This window comes from Rhinopithecus roxellana, chromosome 19 (assembly GCF_007565055.1).
Source record: "Rhinopithecus roxellana isolate Shanxi Qingling chromosome 19, ASM756505v1, whole genome shotgun sequence".
Lineage (NCBI taxonomy): Eukaryota > Metazoa > Chordata > Mammalia > Primates > Cercopithecidae > Rhinopithecus > Rhinopithecus roxellana.
The window spans coordinates 71,994,665-72,010,426 of record NC_044567.1 but is presented as its reverse complement, the minus strand read 5'-3'; the positions used below and the strand labels follow the sequence as shown (position 1 = coordinate 72,010,426).

Genomic DNA, 15,762 nt, shown 5'->3' with positions numbered 1-15,762 from the left:
ATCTAGCCTCAACCTTCACCAGCCTATTCCCACACTCTGCTTTGTAATATTTCTGAACTATACATTCCTTGAAAACACCAAGTTCTCTCCTCGTAGGGGTCCTGGCCCATGCAGTTCCCTCTGCCTGGAACATGGCCACTCTTTTTCCTTGCTAATCCTTCAGGTCTCAGTAGTTATTTTTCACTTCCTCCAAGAAGGCCTTTCCTAATGGCTCCTAGAAGTCTTTTATGAAAACCTATAATCATGATTCCATATAAAAAGTGGAAAACTAGAATAGAGTAAAAAAAAAGAAAAAAAAACCAAAAAACACACACACACACACACACAAAAAGTGGAAAACTGGAATGGCGATTATATATGATTTGTTATGGAAGACAGGACAAGGATGAGAGGCATGAAAATTCTCTGAGGCCGGCCACAATGGCTTATGCCTGTAATCTCAGCACTTTGAGAGGCCGGCCGAGACAGGATGATTGCTTGAGCCCAGGAATTTGAGACCAGCCCGGCCAACATGGTGAAACCCCATCTCTACTAAAAGTACAAAAATTAGCCGGGCATGGTGGCTTGCGCCTGTAATCCCAGCTACTCAGGAAGCTGAGGCAGGAGAATCGCTTGAACCTGGGAGGTGCAGGTTGCAGCGAGCCGAGATGGCGTCACTGCACTCCAGTCTGCGTGACAGAGCAAGGTTCTGTCTCAAAAACAAAACACAACAAAACAAAAAAAGTTCTCTGAAAAAGCATACTATGAAGGAGCAGAATTTTTATTCCTATTACAATGATTGTATCAATACCTCCAACACCAGGAAGTTTATGTTTCTTGGAGGGCAAGGAAGTACTTTTGAACTTTGTTCAGGTTAAGCTGCGCCAGGACTGGTCCTTTGCCTCCCTCTGGACTACAGAAAGGTCAACCTGTTTCTCTTTTTTTTTTTTTTTTTTTTTTTGAGACGGAGTCTTGCTCTGCCGCCCAGGCTGGAGTGCAGTGGCCGGCTCTCAGCTCACTGCAAGCTCCGCCTCCCGGGTTGACGCCATTCTCCTGTCTCAGCCTCCCGAGTAGCTGGGACTACAGGCGCCCGCCTCGTCGCCCGGCTGGTTTTTTGTATTTTTTAGTAGAGACGGGGTTTCACCGTATTAGCCAGGATGGTCTCGATCTCCTGACCTCGTGATCCGCCCGTCTCGGCCTCCCAAAGTGCTGGGATTACAGGCTTGAGCCACCGCGCCCGGCAATCTGTTTCTCATACATGAAGCAAGGACCCAAAATTTCTATAGTGAGGAGTGGGTGGATTAGCGACAGCAATTGGTAGGGCTTGAAAATACATGCACATAGTCCTTTACATATGATTAAGAAAACGACTGTTTTGTATATCAGGTGGACATTAAAGGGCAGAGGTGCTAAACCCCTCCTCCAAGCTCCTCTTTGTCACTATCCGCTGCTCCTCATTCCTGCCTTTTGCCTGGCTTTCTGGGGGAGAGGGCAAAAAGGAAGAAGGGGAAGTGTCTTGACTTCTAAGAGTAATGGGTGACTAAGGGGGAACTACCATTTATTAAAGACCTAGTACATGCCATGCACATATACACGTTATCGCATTTAAACCTCCCAACTATGAGGTAGGTATTATTATCTAACACAGTATAGCAGTAAATAGCACTGTCTTTGTAAATAGGTAGACTGTTTTTGCTAGTTGTGGAACCATGGACAAGTTTAGTCTAAAACTTAGTTTCTGTAAAAGGAGGACATTGATACCTACCTCAAAGGGCTGTTAGATGCTCAAGAAGTGACAATACAAATGCCTTTGAAGAAACAGGATCAGGTAATTTGCTTACTCAAGATCAGGTGATTTAGTAAGAGGTTGACCTGGGATTCTGGTTCCGGCTTATCTCACTCCACAGCCAATGTTCTTTCCACTATCACTCTCTAGTTACAATCATCTTTTTTTTTTTTTTTTTTGAGACGGAGTCTTGCTCTATTGCACAGGCTGGAGTGCAGTGGCATGATCTTGGCCCAGTGCAACCTCTGCCTCCCACGTTCAAGCGATCCTCCAGCCTCAGTCTTCCTAGTAGCTGGGATTATAGGCACGCGCCACCATACCCGGCTAATTTTTGTGTTTTTAGTAGAGACAGGGTTTCACCATCTTGGCCAGGCTGATCTCGAACTCCTGACCTCAGGTGATCCACCTGCCTCGACCTCCCAAAGTGCTGGTATTACAGGCGTGAGCCACCGCTCCCGGCCGTTATAATCATCTTGTCCAAGTATCGTTAAGTCCTCTGAGGCTCTGATTCCTTATATGCAAAATGGGGTTAATATATTTTATAAAATTCATTCATTAAACTCTTGTGTGGAAGGTGTGTATATAATGGAGACTGCAGCTCTCTCCTCTTTCTCCCTTTCATTCCACGTAGGTCATTTATCCTTAACTTCTAAAATGGACTCTACAAGCATTTAACCGAGCGGACGCAGCTATACAAATATTTTTCAGATTCCCCTTTATTTCCTCTTCTTTCCTAGTCCACCTAGGCTCCCTATCCACCCAGAGTCAGACCACGCCCCGGCGTGTGACGCAAGCACGCTCCGTGCGTCGCGGCGCGTCGCGGCGCTCACTAGGGGCCCGGCTTTCGCCCGCTGCTGCCGCCGCCGCCGCCGGCCGCGGCTGCACTCCCAAGATGGCGGCTCCTCCGGGCGAGTACTTCAGCGTTGGGAGCCAGGTGTCGTGCCGGACGTGCCAGGAGCAGCGGCTGCAGGGCGAGGTGGTAGCCTTTGACTACCAATCCAAAATGCTGGCTTTAAGTATCCTTCCCTGCGTGAAGCCCGAGTCCGGGCCGGCGTGTAGGTGCAGTGGTCGGGGGGTGGGGGACGACGGCGGCGGCTGGGGCTCTCTCCGGGCCTAGGGGCGACCGGCTACCGCGGCGCCCGGGGCGCATGCGCATGGCCCTGAGTTCCCCTCCCCCTCCCGCGGGCCCTTCGGTCAGCTTTGGGGATCCTGTCTCCCCTTGCGGGAGCTGGGGCTTTACCGAGGATCAGTGGGTGGAGGAGGGCTTGACACGGGGATGGCTTTTCGGGAGGAACGTTATGAGAGGGGACACAGTGATTAGGAGAGGGAGTGGTGTTGGGAGGGGGCTGGTGGATTGGAGCCCGGATGGAAAGGAGGGGCCGGTGAAATATTATGGGGAGGGGTGTTTAGGGTAAGGAACTGCTGGTAGGGCAAAGGTATGGAATTCAGGAGGGCATGTGCACTGATGGGATTTCGTCCAAGGAAGGGCGGTGGGATGGTGACCAAATTGGTCCTTGCCTGTTTTGGGGGAGAGTAAGTGCAGGGCAGAGTTTGTATCTGAACTGGGGATAGTGGCTTGTTTCGCTGATGCGTGTGTTTGTGTGGTGGTGGGGGGGCTTGCTGACTTTTAGGCTTCTCGGTCATTTGGAAATCGCTGTTTGGGGGATGTTTGCATTGGAAACCTGTTCCAGAGAGGGCTTGCCGGGGCTTACGTGGGTTGGGGATGTGTGAGTTACAGGTGAAAGAGTGAAGTTCTCATGCTGCCTTGATCAGTCCAGCACATGGAGTCCTTTTACGTAGTAGTAGCAGCCTCCCTTTTGAAAGCAGCAATGTTAAATTGATTGGAAAAAGTGGTCTGCTTCTTTGGGTTGGGAATGACTTCTGAATTACTCCAGGAAACTCAGTCTTGGAAACGAAACGCTTCCTTGTTGGGATAAATGTGCCACAGCTTCCCCTTTCATGGGAGCTACAGGTGGGTTTATTGGAATCTTGAAGGAGTAATTTTTTATGGTATCTTTTTTTTTTTTAAGATGGAGTCTCGCTCTGTCCCTAGGCTGGAGTGCGGTGACGCGATCTTGGCTCACTGCAGCCTCCGACTCCCTGGTTCAAGCGATTCTCCTGCCTCAGCCTCCGGAGTGGCTGGGATTACAGGCACGCGCCACCACGCCCAGCTAATTTTTGTATCTTTTTTTTTTTTAACAGAGATGGAGTATCACCATGTTGGCCAGGATGGTCTCGAACTCCTGACCTCGTGATCTGCCCGCCTCGGCCTCCCAAAGTGCTGGAATTACAGGCCTGAGACACCGCCCGGCTTTTTTTTTTTTTTTTTTTTTTTTTTTTTTTTTTTGAGACGGAGTTTCACTCCTGTTGCCCAGGCTGGAGTGCAATGGTTTGATTTGGGCTCACTGCAACTTCCGCCTCCCAGGTTCAAGCGATTCTCCTGCTTCAGCCTCCCTAGTAGCTGGGATTACAGGCATGCGTCACCACACCCGGCTGATTTTGTATTTTTTTTTTAGTAGAGACGGGGTTTCTCCATGTTAGTCAGGCTGGTCTCAAACTGCTGACCTCAGGTGATCTGCCTGCCTTGACCTCCCAAATTGCTGGGATTACAGACGTGAGCCACCGTGCCCGGCCATGGCATCTTTCAAAATGAAGTTTCCTACTGAGTCTACTGCCTTTGAGTGGCAAGTATTTTAATTCATTTAACCACTGCTTGTAGATTTCTAGTTTAGGAAGATGTCCTTTGAAACTAATTACAGTAAGAGTAGTTGCTTTTTTTTTTGAGATGGAGTCTCGCTCTGTTGTCCAGGCTGGAGTGGTGCAGGGGTGAGTGGTGCGATCTCGGCTCGCTGCAAACTCCACCTCCCAGGTTCACGCCATTCTCCTGCCCCAGCCTCCTGAGTAGCTGGGACTACAGGCACCCGCCACGATGCCCAGCTAATTTTTTGTATTTTTAGTAGAGACAGGGTTTCACTGTGTTAGCCTGGATGGTCTCGATCTCCTGGCCTTGTGATCTGCCCGCCTTGGCCTCCCAAAGTGCTGGGATTACAGGCGTGAGCCACTGTGCTAACAATAGTTGCTTTTTCAAAAAATAAGAGGTTACACCTGGAAGAAATAAGACCTTTTACATTAGTGGTTTAGTTGGAAGGGTCTTGGAACTAGGAAATACTTTTTTTTTTTTTTTGACGGAGTCTCTCTCTGTCACCTAGGCTGGAGTGCAGTGGCACGATCTCAGCTCACTGCAACCTCCGCCTCCTGTGTTCAAGTGATTCTCCTACCTCAGGCTCCAGAGTAGCTGGGATTACAGGCATGTGCCACCACACCCGGCTAACTTTTTTTTGGTAGTGACGGGGTTTCGCCATGTTGGCCAGGCTGGTCTCGAACTCCTGACCTCATGTGATTCGCCTGCCTCAGCCTCCCAAAGTGCTGGGATTACAGGCGTGAGCCATTGCGCCTGCCTGAATTACTCAATTTTTAATTGACATACAGTAGGCTCTTAAATGTTTGGAGAATGAGAGGTGAATGAATGAATGAATGGATTAACTGGCTGGGTCACCTTGGGTGAATTTCCTTTCCAGTGTGTAGTTTTCTCCTTTGCAAAATGGGAAAGCTCACATCTGAAAGAGTAAAAAGAACATTGTGCAGATACAGAGAGTATTATACGAAGAACAGAAAGGTCTAGTTCTTTTGTCTGACTCGTAGGTTTAAGACAAACGCATTAAATCTGTGTTATGCCTCCCCATAAAGCCAGTAGAGAGAAGGTGACAGAACTCCTTTGGAAGCTTCCAAGGATTTGGGCGGGAGGAAGGTGACAGGCAGAGATTTTCTGAGGAGAACTATGATTCTTACAAGGCCTTCATGGCTCCTGGCCTGCCTTTTACAAGCGTTGTGTGAATTGTGTTTTCTGTGCCCCTTTTGGGATGTGTCAGTGCCTCTGCTTGTCCTATTTTTCCTTAACTTTTTTTTTCTCACCAGAATGTCCCTCTTCCAGTGGAAAGCCCAACCATGCAGACATCTTGCTCATAAACTTACAGTATGTTTCAGAAGTGGAAATAATTAATGACCGAACAGAAACCCCTCCTCCCCTAGCTTCACTCAATGTTAGTAAGGTAAGGATTAAAGGGCAGATTTAGCTTTCTAAAATGATGGGAAAAATGAGTCTCATTGAGTCTTGGTGATACGTTGTTGTCTATTTTTCATTGTTTTTAAGGGACTTAAAATTGTTTGTTGTGATATCTTTTTAAAAATATATACATTTAGTTTTTCTCTTTATTTCTGGATGTTGTCAGTAAATCTTAAGAAATAGCTTAACTCCCAAATAAGTTGAGAGCTTGCTTCTGCCTTTATGAAACAGGACTTTTTAAATCTTGGAGTTCATTATGAACTTCTGGTGGTGCTGGGGTTTGGGTGGTGGCATTGCCTATGAACGTCTTCAAATTGTGTATATGTGGATGTGTGCATACGTGAATATATGCGTTTTCTGCGTGAAGATCTGAAGTGTTTTTCAGATTCTTGGAGGGTTTCATGACTTATAAAAGTTTGAAAGCCACTGTCTTAAAGGTTCTTTTTTGTCTTTATGTTTGAATTTTGAGTTCTAACAATTACATGCCTAGCATATTTTAATCTTGCACATACAAGTTGATCTCTGGGAACCCCCAAGTCACTTTTGTGTGTGTATGTGTGAGACAGGGTCTTGCTTTGGTTGAACTTGAACACCTGGGCTCAAGTGACCCTCCTGCCTCAGCCTTCTGAGCAGCTGCGATTACATGCATGTGCCCAAGTCTTTTTTTTTTTTTTTTTTTTTTTTTGAGCCATTGCGCCCAGCCTTTTTTTTTTGAGACAGAGTCTCTCTCTGTCGCCCAGGCTGGAGTGCAGTGACGCGATCTCAGCTCACTGTAATCTCTGCCTCCCGGGTTAAGTGATTCTCATGCCTCAGCCTCTGGAGTAGTTGGGACTACAGGTGTGCTCTACCACGCCTGGCCAAATTTTTTTTTTTTGGAGACAGGCGCACACTGCCACACCCGGCTAATTTTTTGTATTTTAGTAGAGATGAGGTTTCACTGTGTTGCTCAGGCTGGTCTTGAACTCCTGAGCTCAGGCAATCCACTTGCCTCGGCCTCCCAAAGTGGTAAGGTTATAGGTGTGAGCCACCACTTCTAGCTCAATTTTTGTATTATTAGTAGAGACGGGGTTTCACCATGCTAACCAGGCTGGTCTTGAACTTCTAACCTCAAGTGATCTATCTGCCTGCCTTGGCTTCCCAAAGTGCTGGGATTACAGGTGTGGGCCACCATGCCTGGCTCTAAGTCACTTTTTTGACAATTCCGTTTATTTAGTCAAAATTGATGTTGATCAATAATAATGCCCCAAGCCCTGTCATAACCTGTGCTGTCCCGTGTACTTGGAACATTTTTCTTTTTTTTTTATTTTTTTTTATTTGAAACGGAGTCTTGCTTTGTCGCCTGGGCTGGAGTGCAGTGGCCGGATCTCAGCTCACTGCAAGCTCCGCCTCCCAGGTTCATGCCATTCTCCTGCCTCAGCCTCCCGAGTAGCTGGGACCACAGGCGCCCGCCACCTCGCGTGGCTAATTTTTTGTATTTTTAGTAGAGACGGGGTTTCAACGTGTTAGCCAGGATGGTCTCGATCTCCTGACCTCGTGATCCGCCCGTCTCGGCCTCCCAAAGTGCTGGGATTACAGGCTTGAGCCACCGCGCCCGGCCTTGGAACATTTTTCCTTCCAGAATGACTGGAGCCTTACCACCCATCAGGACTCAGTTAAATGGCATGTCTTCCAAGAAGTCTTCTCTGATCACCCAGGCTAAAGTAACTTGCCTGCATTATTCTCTCTCATAGTACCTTGTCCTTCACAGTTAAGGTGACCGTATCATTTGTAGTCCAACCTGAGACATTTTTGAGAGTAAAGGGGAATGCTTTTATTTTATACTGGGACAACAGGTATAGATTAGGTTACCCTACTCATAGCTTTTTTTGTAATTACATATTTGTTTGCTTGTCTAGTGTCTGTCTCACTGAACTTTATTCTGCAGGGATGGGGACCAATACCTCTTTTATTTACTATTGAATATACAGAGGCTTGCACAGAGTATTTAGTAAATATTTGTTGGATGGCCGAGCGCGGTGGCTCAAGCCTGTAATCCCAGCACTTTGGGAGGCCGAGACGGGTGGATCACGAGGTCAGGAGATCGAGACCATCCTGGCTAACACGGTGAAACCCCGTCTCTACTAAAAAAAAATACAAAAAACTAGCCGGGCGAGGTGGCGGCGCCTGTAGTCCCAGCTACTTGGGAGGCTGAGGCAGGAGAATGGCTAAAACCCAGGAGGCGGAGCTTGCAGTGAGTCGAGATCCGGCCACTGCACTCCAGCCCGGGCGACAGACCGAGACTCCGTCTCAAAAAAAAAAAAAAAAAAAAAATTGGTTGGATGAATAAGTTATGCTTCTGATTTTAGTAGCAGGTACCTTTCATTAAGTCTCTCAGATTAGTGTGGTGGAAGTTTTTCCTTCTAGAGGAGTCTTGGAATAATGTGTATTACTTTGCCTCTCTTGGGAATGTGGTGTGTTCTGTACAGTACAGCAAAGCAAGGAAACACTGAGGCAACTAAAATAATAGAGGGTAACTGAGGCTAGTGAATGTCGTTACCTCAGATCTGGAGCTCCTGTCTTGTCAGATTCCAGGGAAATGCCACACATTTTTTAGTGATGGCCAGGGACAGATTTGGAAGGCTATTGAGTTTCATATGGGTGTTGCCTTATATGGATATCCCATTCTTTGAAGCCTATAGGTTTTTGAAACCTTGGCTTAGTAATATACCTTCTACCAGAGTATAGGAGCTCTTTGGGTGTCTTCTGTAAGGTCATGAAATTTTAAAAGACTTGAGAAATAATTTATTCCTAGTTTTTTTTTGAGATGGAGTTTTGCTCCTGTTGCCCAGGCTGGAGTGCGATGGCGCAATCTGGGCTCACGGCAACCTCCGCCTCCTGGTACAAGTGATTCTCCTGCCTCAGCCTCCCAAGTAGCTGAGATTACAGGCATGCACAACCACACCCAGCTAATTTTGTATTTTTAGTAGAGACAGGGTTTCTTCATGTTGGTCAAGCTGGTCTCAAACTCCCGACCTCAGGTGATCTGCCGCCTCAGCCTCCCAAAGTGCTGGGATTACAGGTGTGAGCCACTGCACCTAGCCTTATTCCTAGTATATTGAAGAACCAAATAGGCTCTGAGTTATTTTTTGGTGTTTATAGGGTATGAGAAGTCTGTCACTAGATCTTTAGTGAGTAGTAAAGATGTGAAAGAGAGATGATTTTCTGAAGTTAGAAAGTTGGCTCTTGTGACCAAACAAGTGCCACCATTTAGAGGGGGTGGGGTAGTGTGGGTGGGACTGTTAAGTAGGAGCTGTTAAGAAGCAGTTCTCTTCTTATATTTGACCTCAGATAGAAATAGCTCTTGGTTAGTTTGGATTATCTTTGCCTTTAGGGTTTTGCTTTCTGCTGGTCAGTTTTCCTTGTTTACTAGCATTGTGGTAGACTAGCTGATTACCCACTCTTTGAGGAAAGCAACAGGAGGTATTAGCTTGGGGAGCACCAGAAATCTTTACTTTTCTTACTCTATGGCCTGCTTGCCAAATCTTGAAAAAGGTTTGCTGGGAAGAGGAGTCAGAAACTGAAAACTAAAATTAGGTTGGAGGGTTATCTTTGGATTTCGTTTATTCATTCTTCCGTTTTCAGAGATGTTTATGAGTAAGCTATATTGGCTTTCCTTTGAAACCAACCTTTTAGGATGCTTTGCGATTCCTCTTTGGAGACTGACTTAGAATTAGAGAGAACCTGTTGGGCTATTGCTGAAGAAAACAGCTATTTTGGGCAGCTATTAATATGTTACATGAATGCCATGAAAAGTTCATCTCATTTTTAAGAGCATGGATTTGAGTTTTTCTTAAGCTGAAGGATCATTTAGGCATGTGGAAGGGAACTAACATACTCTGGGATGTCTGGAAGAAAACTGTTGAAATTTCAGATGCTTGCAGTCTGGAGAAGCACTACTTGTCTATTCTAACTTTAGTCAAAGGTATCATCACATATTGGCTCACTATGCTGGCTCATAGTAAGTGATCTGCTTAATTAAACCTGTTAATATGAACCGGTTATTTGTTGACTCTGACCTATCAGGAAATGGAAGAGAACGGCTTATACAGGAAATACTTAATAGCTCAACTGGGAAAGGTATAAACTAGAAACTTCTTGGAAATTGACCTGTTTTGCTTTCGAATGATAGTTCATTTCAGGCTAAGAAGTCTTATTTCTGTTTTTTTTTTTTTTTTTTTGAAATGGAGTCTCGCTCTGTTGCCCAGGCTGGGGTGTGCAGTGGCGGGATTTTGGCTCACTGCAAGCTTCGCCTCCCGGGTTTACGCCATTCTCCTGCCTCAGCCTCCTGAGCAGCTGGCACTACAGGTGCCCGCCACCTCGCCCGGCTAGTTTTTTGTACCGGGTTTCACTGTGTTAGCCAGGATGGTCTTGATCTCCTGACCTCGTGATCCACCCGTCTCGGCCTCCCAAAGTGCTGGGATTACAGGCTTGAGCCACCGCGCCTGGCCAAAGTCTTATTTCTGTCTCCAGCAGTAGCATGTAAGAGGAAGCTTGGGAGAGGACAGTAGGGTTGCAGTAGGGGGAATTCTTTTTTTTTGAGACAGGGTCTCAGTCTATTGCCCAGGCTGGAGTAAAGTGGCGTGATCTCGGCTCATTGCAACCTCTGATCCCTGAGGTTCATGGGTTTCTCCTGCCTCAGCCTCCTGAGTAGCTGGGATTAAAAGCGCCCGCTGCCCCCACGCCTGGTTACTTTTTGTATTTTTAGTAGAGACTGGGTTTTGCCATGTTGACCAGGCTGGCCTTGAACTCCTGACCTCAGATAATCCACCTGCCTGGGCCTTCTAAAGTGTTAGGATTACAGGCGTGAGCCCCTGCACCTGGCCAAGTCCCCTTTGTGCTTGGCCCAAGGAACTCATAATTTGGCGACATGAAGTACCCTAAATAATGTATAATGCTAAGTTATATTTCGTGTGTGTGTGTGTGTGTGTGTCTGTGTGTATGTGTTCTGTTTTTTAGAGATACAGTCTTGTTCTGGTGACCAGGCTAGAGTGCAGTAGCATGATCATAACTCACTGCATCTTTGAACTCCTGGGCTCATAGGCTCAAGTGATCCACCCACCTCAGCTTCCTGAGTAGCTGGGACTACAAGCTCCCATCACCACACCTGGATAGCTGTTTTGTTTCTTTTTAGCTAGTCTCGCACTGTGCCCAGGCTGGAGTGCAATGATACAATCACAGCTCACTGCAGCCTCAACCTCCAGGGCTCACCCAATTGATCCTTCCACCTCTCCTCCCAAGTAGCTGGGACTACAGGCACACACCACCACACCTGGCTAATTTTTTTTCTTTTTCGAGATGGAGTCTCACCCTGTTGCCCAGGCCGGAGTGCAATGGTGCCGTGGTCTCAGCTCACTGCAACCTCTTCCTCCTAGGTTCAAGCAATTCTCCTGTCTCAGCCTCCCAAGTAGCTGGGATTACAGGTGTGTGCCACCATGCCTGGCTAATTTTTTATATCTTTAGTAGAGATGGAGTTTCACCTTGTTGACCAGGCTGATCTCGAACTCCTGACCTTGTGATCTGCCTGCCTCGGCCTCCCAAAGTGCTGGGTTTACAGGCATGAGCCACCGCGCCCGGCCTAATGTTTTTTGTTTATTTTTTTTGTAGAGACGGGGTCTTACTATGTGGCCCAGGATGGTCTCTAACTCCTGGGCTCAAGCAATCCTCCTTCCTTGGCTTCCCAAAGTATTGAAATTACAGGTGTGAGCCACTGGCCCAGCCCCTAGATAACATTTCTAAGTAAAGAAAAACATCTATATTCTGTGGTCAGGGGTAGGGTAGTCTAGTAGAAACGACTTAGGAATGAACCAAGTAGATCAGTCTTTAAAGTCATTAGACTTGGCAGAAGTTAGTTAATGTCTCCCAGGTTTTTTTATTGTAACTAACTAATGCTCATTGAATTATGGGATGAGATAAGGCAGGGGAAGGAGGGCAGTGTGACAAAGGGCCCATAGAATATTTATACCATTACATTAGGCTCTCACTTGACGTCGTTGGTAGGTTCTTGGAAACTTCGACTTTATGTATTATTATTATTATTATTATTTTTGAGACGGAGTTTTCGCTCTGTCTCCTAGGCTGCAGTGCAGTAGCACTATCTCGGCTTACTGCAACCTCTTCCTCCCGGGTTCAAGCATTTCTCTGCCTTAGCCTCCAGAGTAGCTGGGATTCCAGGCATCTGCCACCACACCTGGCTAATTTTTGTATTTTTAGTAGAGACGGGGTTTCACCATCTTGACCAGGGTGGTCTTTAACTCCTGACCTTGTGATCCACCCACCTTGGCCTCCCAAAGTGCTGGAATTACAGGTGTGAGCCACTGCGCCCAACACATTATAATTTTTTTTTTAAGATGGAGTCTTGGCCGGATGCGGTTGGCTCACGCCTGTAATCCCAACACTTTGGGAGGCTGAGGCGGGCGGATCACGAGGTCAGGAGATTGAGACCATCCTGGCTAACATGGTGAAACCCCGTCTCTACTAAAAATACAAAAAATTAGCCGGGTGTGGTGGCAGGCGCCTGTAGTCGAAGCTACTTGGGAGGCTGAGGCAGGAGAATGGTGTGAACTTGGGAGGTGGAGCTTGTAGTGAGCCGAGTTGGCGCCACTGCAATCTAGCCTGGGCGACAGAGCGAGACTCCGTCTCAGAAAAAAAAAAGAGTCTTACTAGCCGGGCGTGGTGGCTCGTGCCTGTATTCCAAGAAATTTGGGAGACCAAGGTGGGCGGATTGCCTGAGCTCAGGAGTTTGACACCAGCCTGGGCAACGTGGGGAAACCCTGTCTCTACTAAAATACAAAAAAAAAAAAAAAATTAGCTGGCCATGGCAGCATGCACCTGTAGTCCCAGCCACTCAGGAGGCTGAGGGAGAATTGCTTGAATCCGGGAGGTGGAGATTGCAGTGAGCCAAGATAGTGCCACTGCACTCCAGCCTGGGGACAGAGTGAGACTCCGTCTCACAAAAAAAAAAAAAAAAAAAAAGAGTCTCACTGTGTTGCCCAGGCTGGAGTACCATGGGGCGACCTCAGCTCACTGCAACCTCCGCCTCCTGTGCTTAAGCAGTTCTCCTGTCTCAGCCTCCGGAGTAGCTGGGAGTACAGGTGCGCCCCACCACGTCTGGCTTATTTTTTTATTTTTTTGAGACAGAGTTTCACTCTTGCTGCCCAGTCTGGAGTACAATGGCATGATTTCGGCTCACCGCAACCTCTGCCTCCCGGGTTCAAGCGATTCTCCTGCCTCAGCCTCCGATGTACTTGGGATTACAGGCATGTACCACCACACCTGGCTAATTTTGTATTTTTAGTAACGACAGGGTTTCTCCATGTTGGTCAGACTGATCTTGAACTCCCGATCTCAGGTGATTCGCGCGTCTCAGCCTCCCAAAATGCTAGGATTGCAGGTGTGAGCCACTGCACCGGGCGATTTTTTTTTTTTTTTTTTTTTTTTTTCTGTTTTTGGAGACAGAGTTTTCCTTTGTCACCAAGGCTGGAGTGCAGTGGTGCAATCTCAGCTCACTGCAACCTCCACCTCCTGGGTTCAAGCAGTTCTGCCTCAGCCTCCTGAGTAGCTGGGACCACAGGTGCATGCCACCATGCCCGGCTAATTTTTGTATTTTCAGTAGAGACGGGCTTTCACCATATTGGCCAGGCTGGTCTCAAATTCTTGCCCTCGTGATCTGCCCACCTTGGCCTCCCAAAGTGCTGAAATTACAGGCGTGAGCCAACGCACCCAGCCAATTTTTTGTATTTTTAGTAGAAATGGGGTTTCACCATGTTGGCCAGGCTGTCTTCGAACTCTGACCTCAAGTGATCCACCCACCTCTGTCTCCCAAAATGCTGAGATTACAGGCATGAGCCATTGCGCCCGGCCCCCACAACATTTTTTTTCCCCTCATCAATGTTGTAAGAAAATGATGTTGAATGGCCAGGCACAGTGACTCACGCCTGTAATCCCAGCACTTTGGGAGGCTGAGACCGCAGATCATGAGGTTGGGAGATTGAGGCCATCCTGGCTAACATGGTGAAACCCCATCTCTACTAAAAATACAAAAAAAAAAAAAATATCTGGGCATAGGTTGTACGTATGGCCTGTAGTCCCAGCTACTCGGGAGGCTGAGGCGGGAGAATGGTGTAAAAGCCGGGAGGCAGAGCTTGCAGTGAGCCAATATTGTGCCACTGCACTCCAGCCTGGGAGACAGCAAGACTCCATCTCAAAAAAAAAAAAAAGAAAGAAACAAAAAAAATGATGTTGAATGAAATGACATTGTTCGAGGAAGTGGTATATTTTGTCAGTGTTCCCTAGCTTTGCATCTGACATTCAGAGATTGGAACTTGCCAGCCAAAGACTGGAGAAAATCAGAATTATACTGGATACCATTAATATGTAATATCATTAAAAGATATTTTTAAGAGACCTCTGGTGACACCAGAATTAACATTTTTTTTTGAGAAGGAGTCTCGCTCTGTCACCCAGGCTGGAGTGCAGTGGCCAGATCTCAGCTCACTGCAAACTCCGCCTCCCGGGTTTACGCCATTCTCCTGCCTCAGCCTCCCGAGTAGCTGGGACTACAGGCGCCCGCCACCTCGCCCGGCTAGTTTTTTGTATTTTTTTAGTAGAGACGGGGTTTCACCGTGTTAGCCAGGATGGTCTCGATCTCCTGACCTCGTGATCCGCCCGTCTCGGCCTCCCAAAGTGCTGGGATTACAGGCTTGAGCCACCGCGCCCGGCCCAGAATTAACATTTATTTCCAAGGCGGCGTTATCAAGTGGCATAGTTAATTGAACACTTGCCTGAGTCCTGGAGGTTAGGTTGAGTAGTCGCAGAACTGAAGTGTCTGTCTTTCCACCACTGAGTCACTTAGGAAGGGACTTGTTGACATAGCCAAGTCCAATGGATGTATTCATTTGTTTAGATGATAAAGTCTTTTTTTTTTTTTTTTTTTGAGATGGGGTTTCGCTCTTGTTGCCCAGGCTGGAATACAGTGGCGTGATCTTGGCTCACCGTAACCTCCACCTCCCGGATTCAAGTGATTTTCTCCTGCCTCAGCCACTCGAGTAGCTGGGATTACAGGCATGCACCACCACGCCTGGCTAATTTTGTATTTTTAGTAGAGACCGGGTTTCTCCATGTTGGTCAGGCTGGTCTCAAATTCCTGACCTCAGGTTATCCGCCTGCCTAGGCCTCCCAAAGTGTGGGATTACAGGTGTGAGCCACCGTGCCCAGTGATATGTTAAGTTTTATTACTTTCATGAGTTGGAGAATACTTTTCTAGAGTAGCTGTTAGAGGAAAGGGATGGTCAGCAGGAAAAGAGACAGAGCATGGAAAATAGAAATACACAGGTAATACAGAGTTTGGGCAGTCACCTCCCTTACCAAACCACGGACTGATCTCTTAGCTTCTTTTATCCGTTTATTATCCATTGATTCATTATTAACAAGTAGAAAGTGATCAAATGGAACCAGGAAGAAGAGATTCAAAGGACTTATCCTTGGCTCCCAGTAATAAATTAGTTTGCTGCCATTGAATTAAAATGATTATCTGGAGATAGATCTGGGAGTAGAGGGGCCTGGTAAAGCTGAGAAGGTGGAAAAGTCACAAGATTCACTTTTTTTTTTTTTTTTTTTTGAGACAGAGTCTTGCTCTGTTGCTCAGGCTGGAGTGCAGTGACGTGATCATAGTTCACTGCAGCCTCAACCTCCCAATCTCAAGCAGTCCTTCTCTTTACCCTCCTGAGTAACTGGGACTACAAGTGTGTGCCACCACATCCAGCTAATTAAAAAAAAATTTTTTTTTGTCTCAGGGGAGTAGAGACATGGTCTCGCTCTATTGCTCATGCTGGTCTCA

At 47.0% G+C, this 15,762-nt stretch overlaps 1 protein-coding gene across 2 annotated transcripts in view; it reads left to right on the top strand.

Moving 5' to 3' along the window:
• The first annotated feature begins 2,517 nt into the window (after nt 1–2,517).
• Nucleotides 2,518–15,762, top strand: part of LSM12 (LSM12 homolog) — a 36,653-nt gene continuing 23,408 nt past the window's right edge. The window contains exons 1-2 of one of the 2 annotated variants that reach the window (XM_010353939.2): nt 2,518–2,781; nt 5,741–5,874. In XM_010353939.2, the coding sequence (XP_010352241.1) occupies nt 2,658–2,781; nt 5,741–5,874 (258 nt within the window). In that variant the 5' untranslated portion in view covers nt 2,518–2,657. The remainder of the gene's footprint in view (nt 2,782–5,740; nt 5,875–15,762) is intronic. The other variant, XM_030922664.1, reaches the window with a different exon arrangement.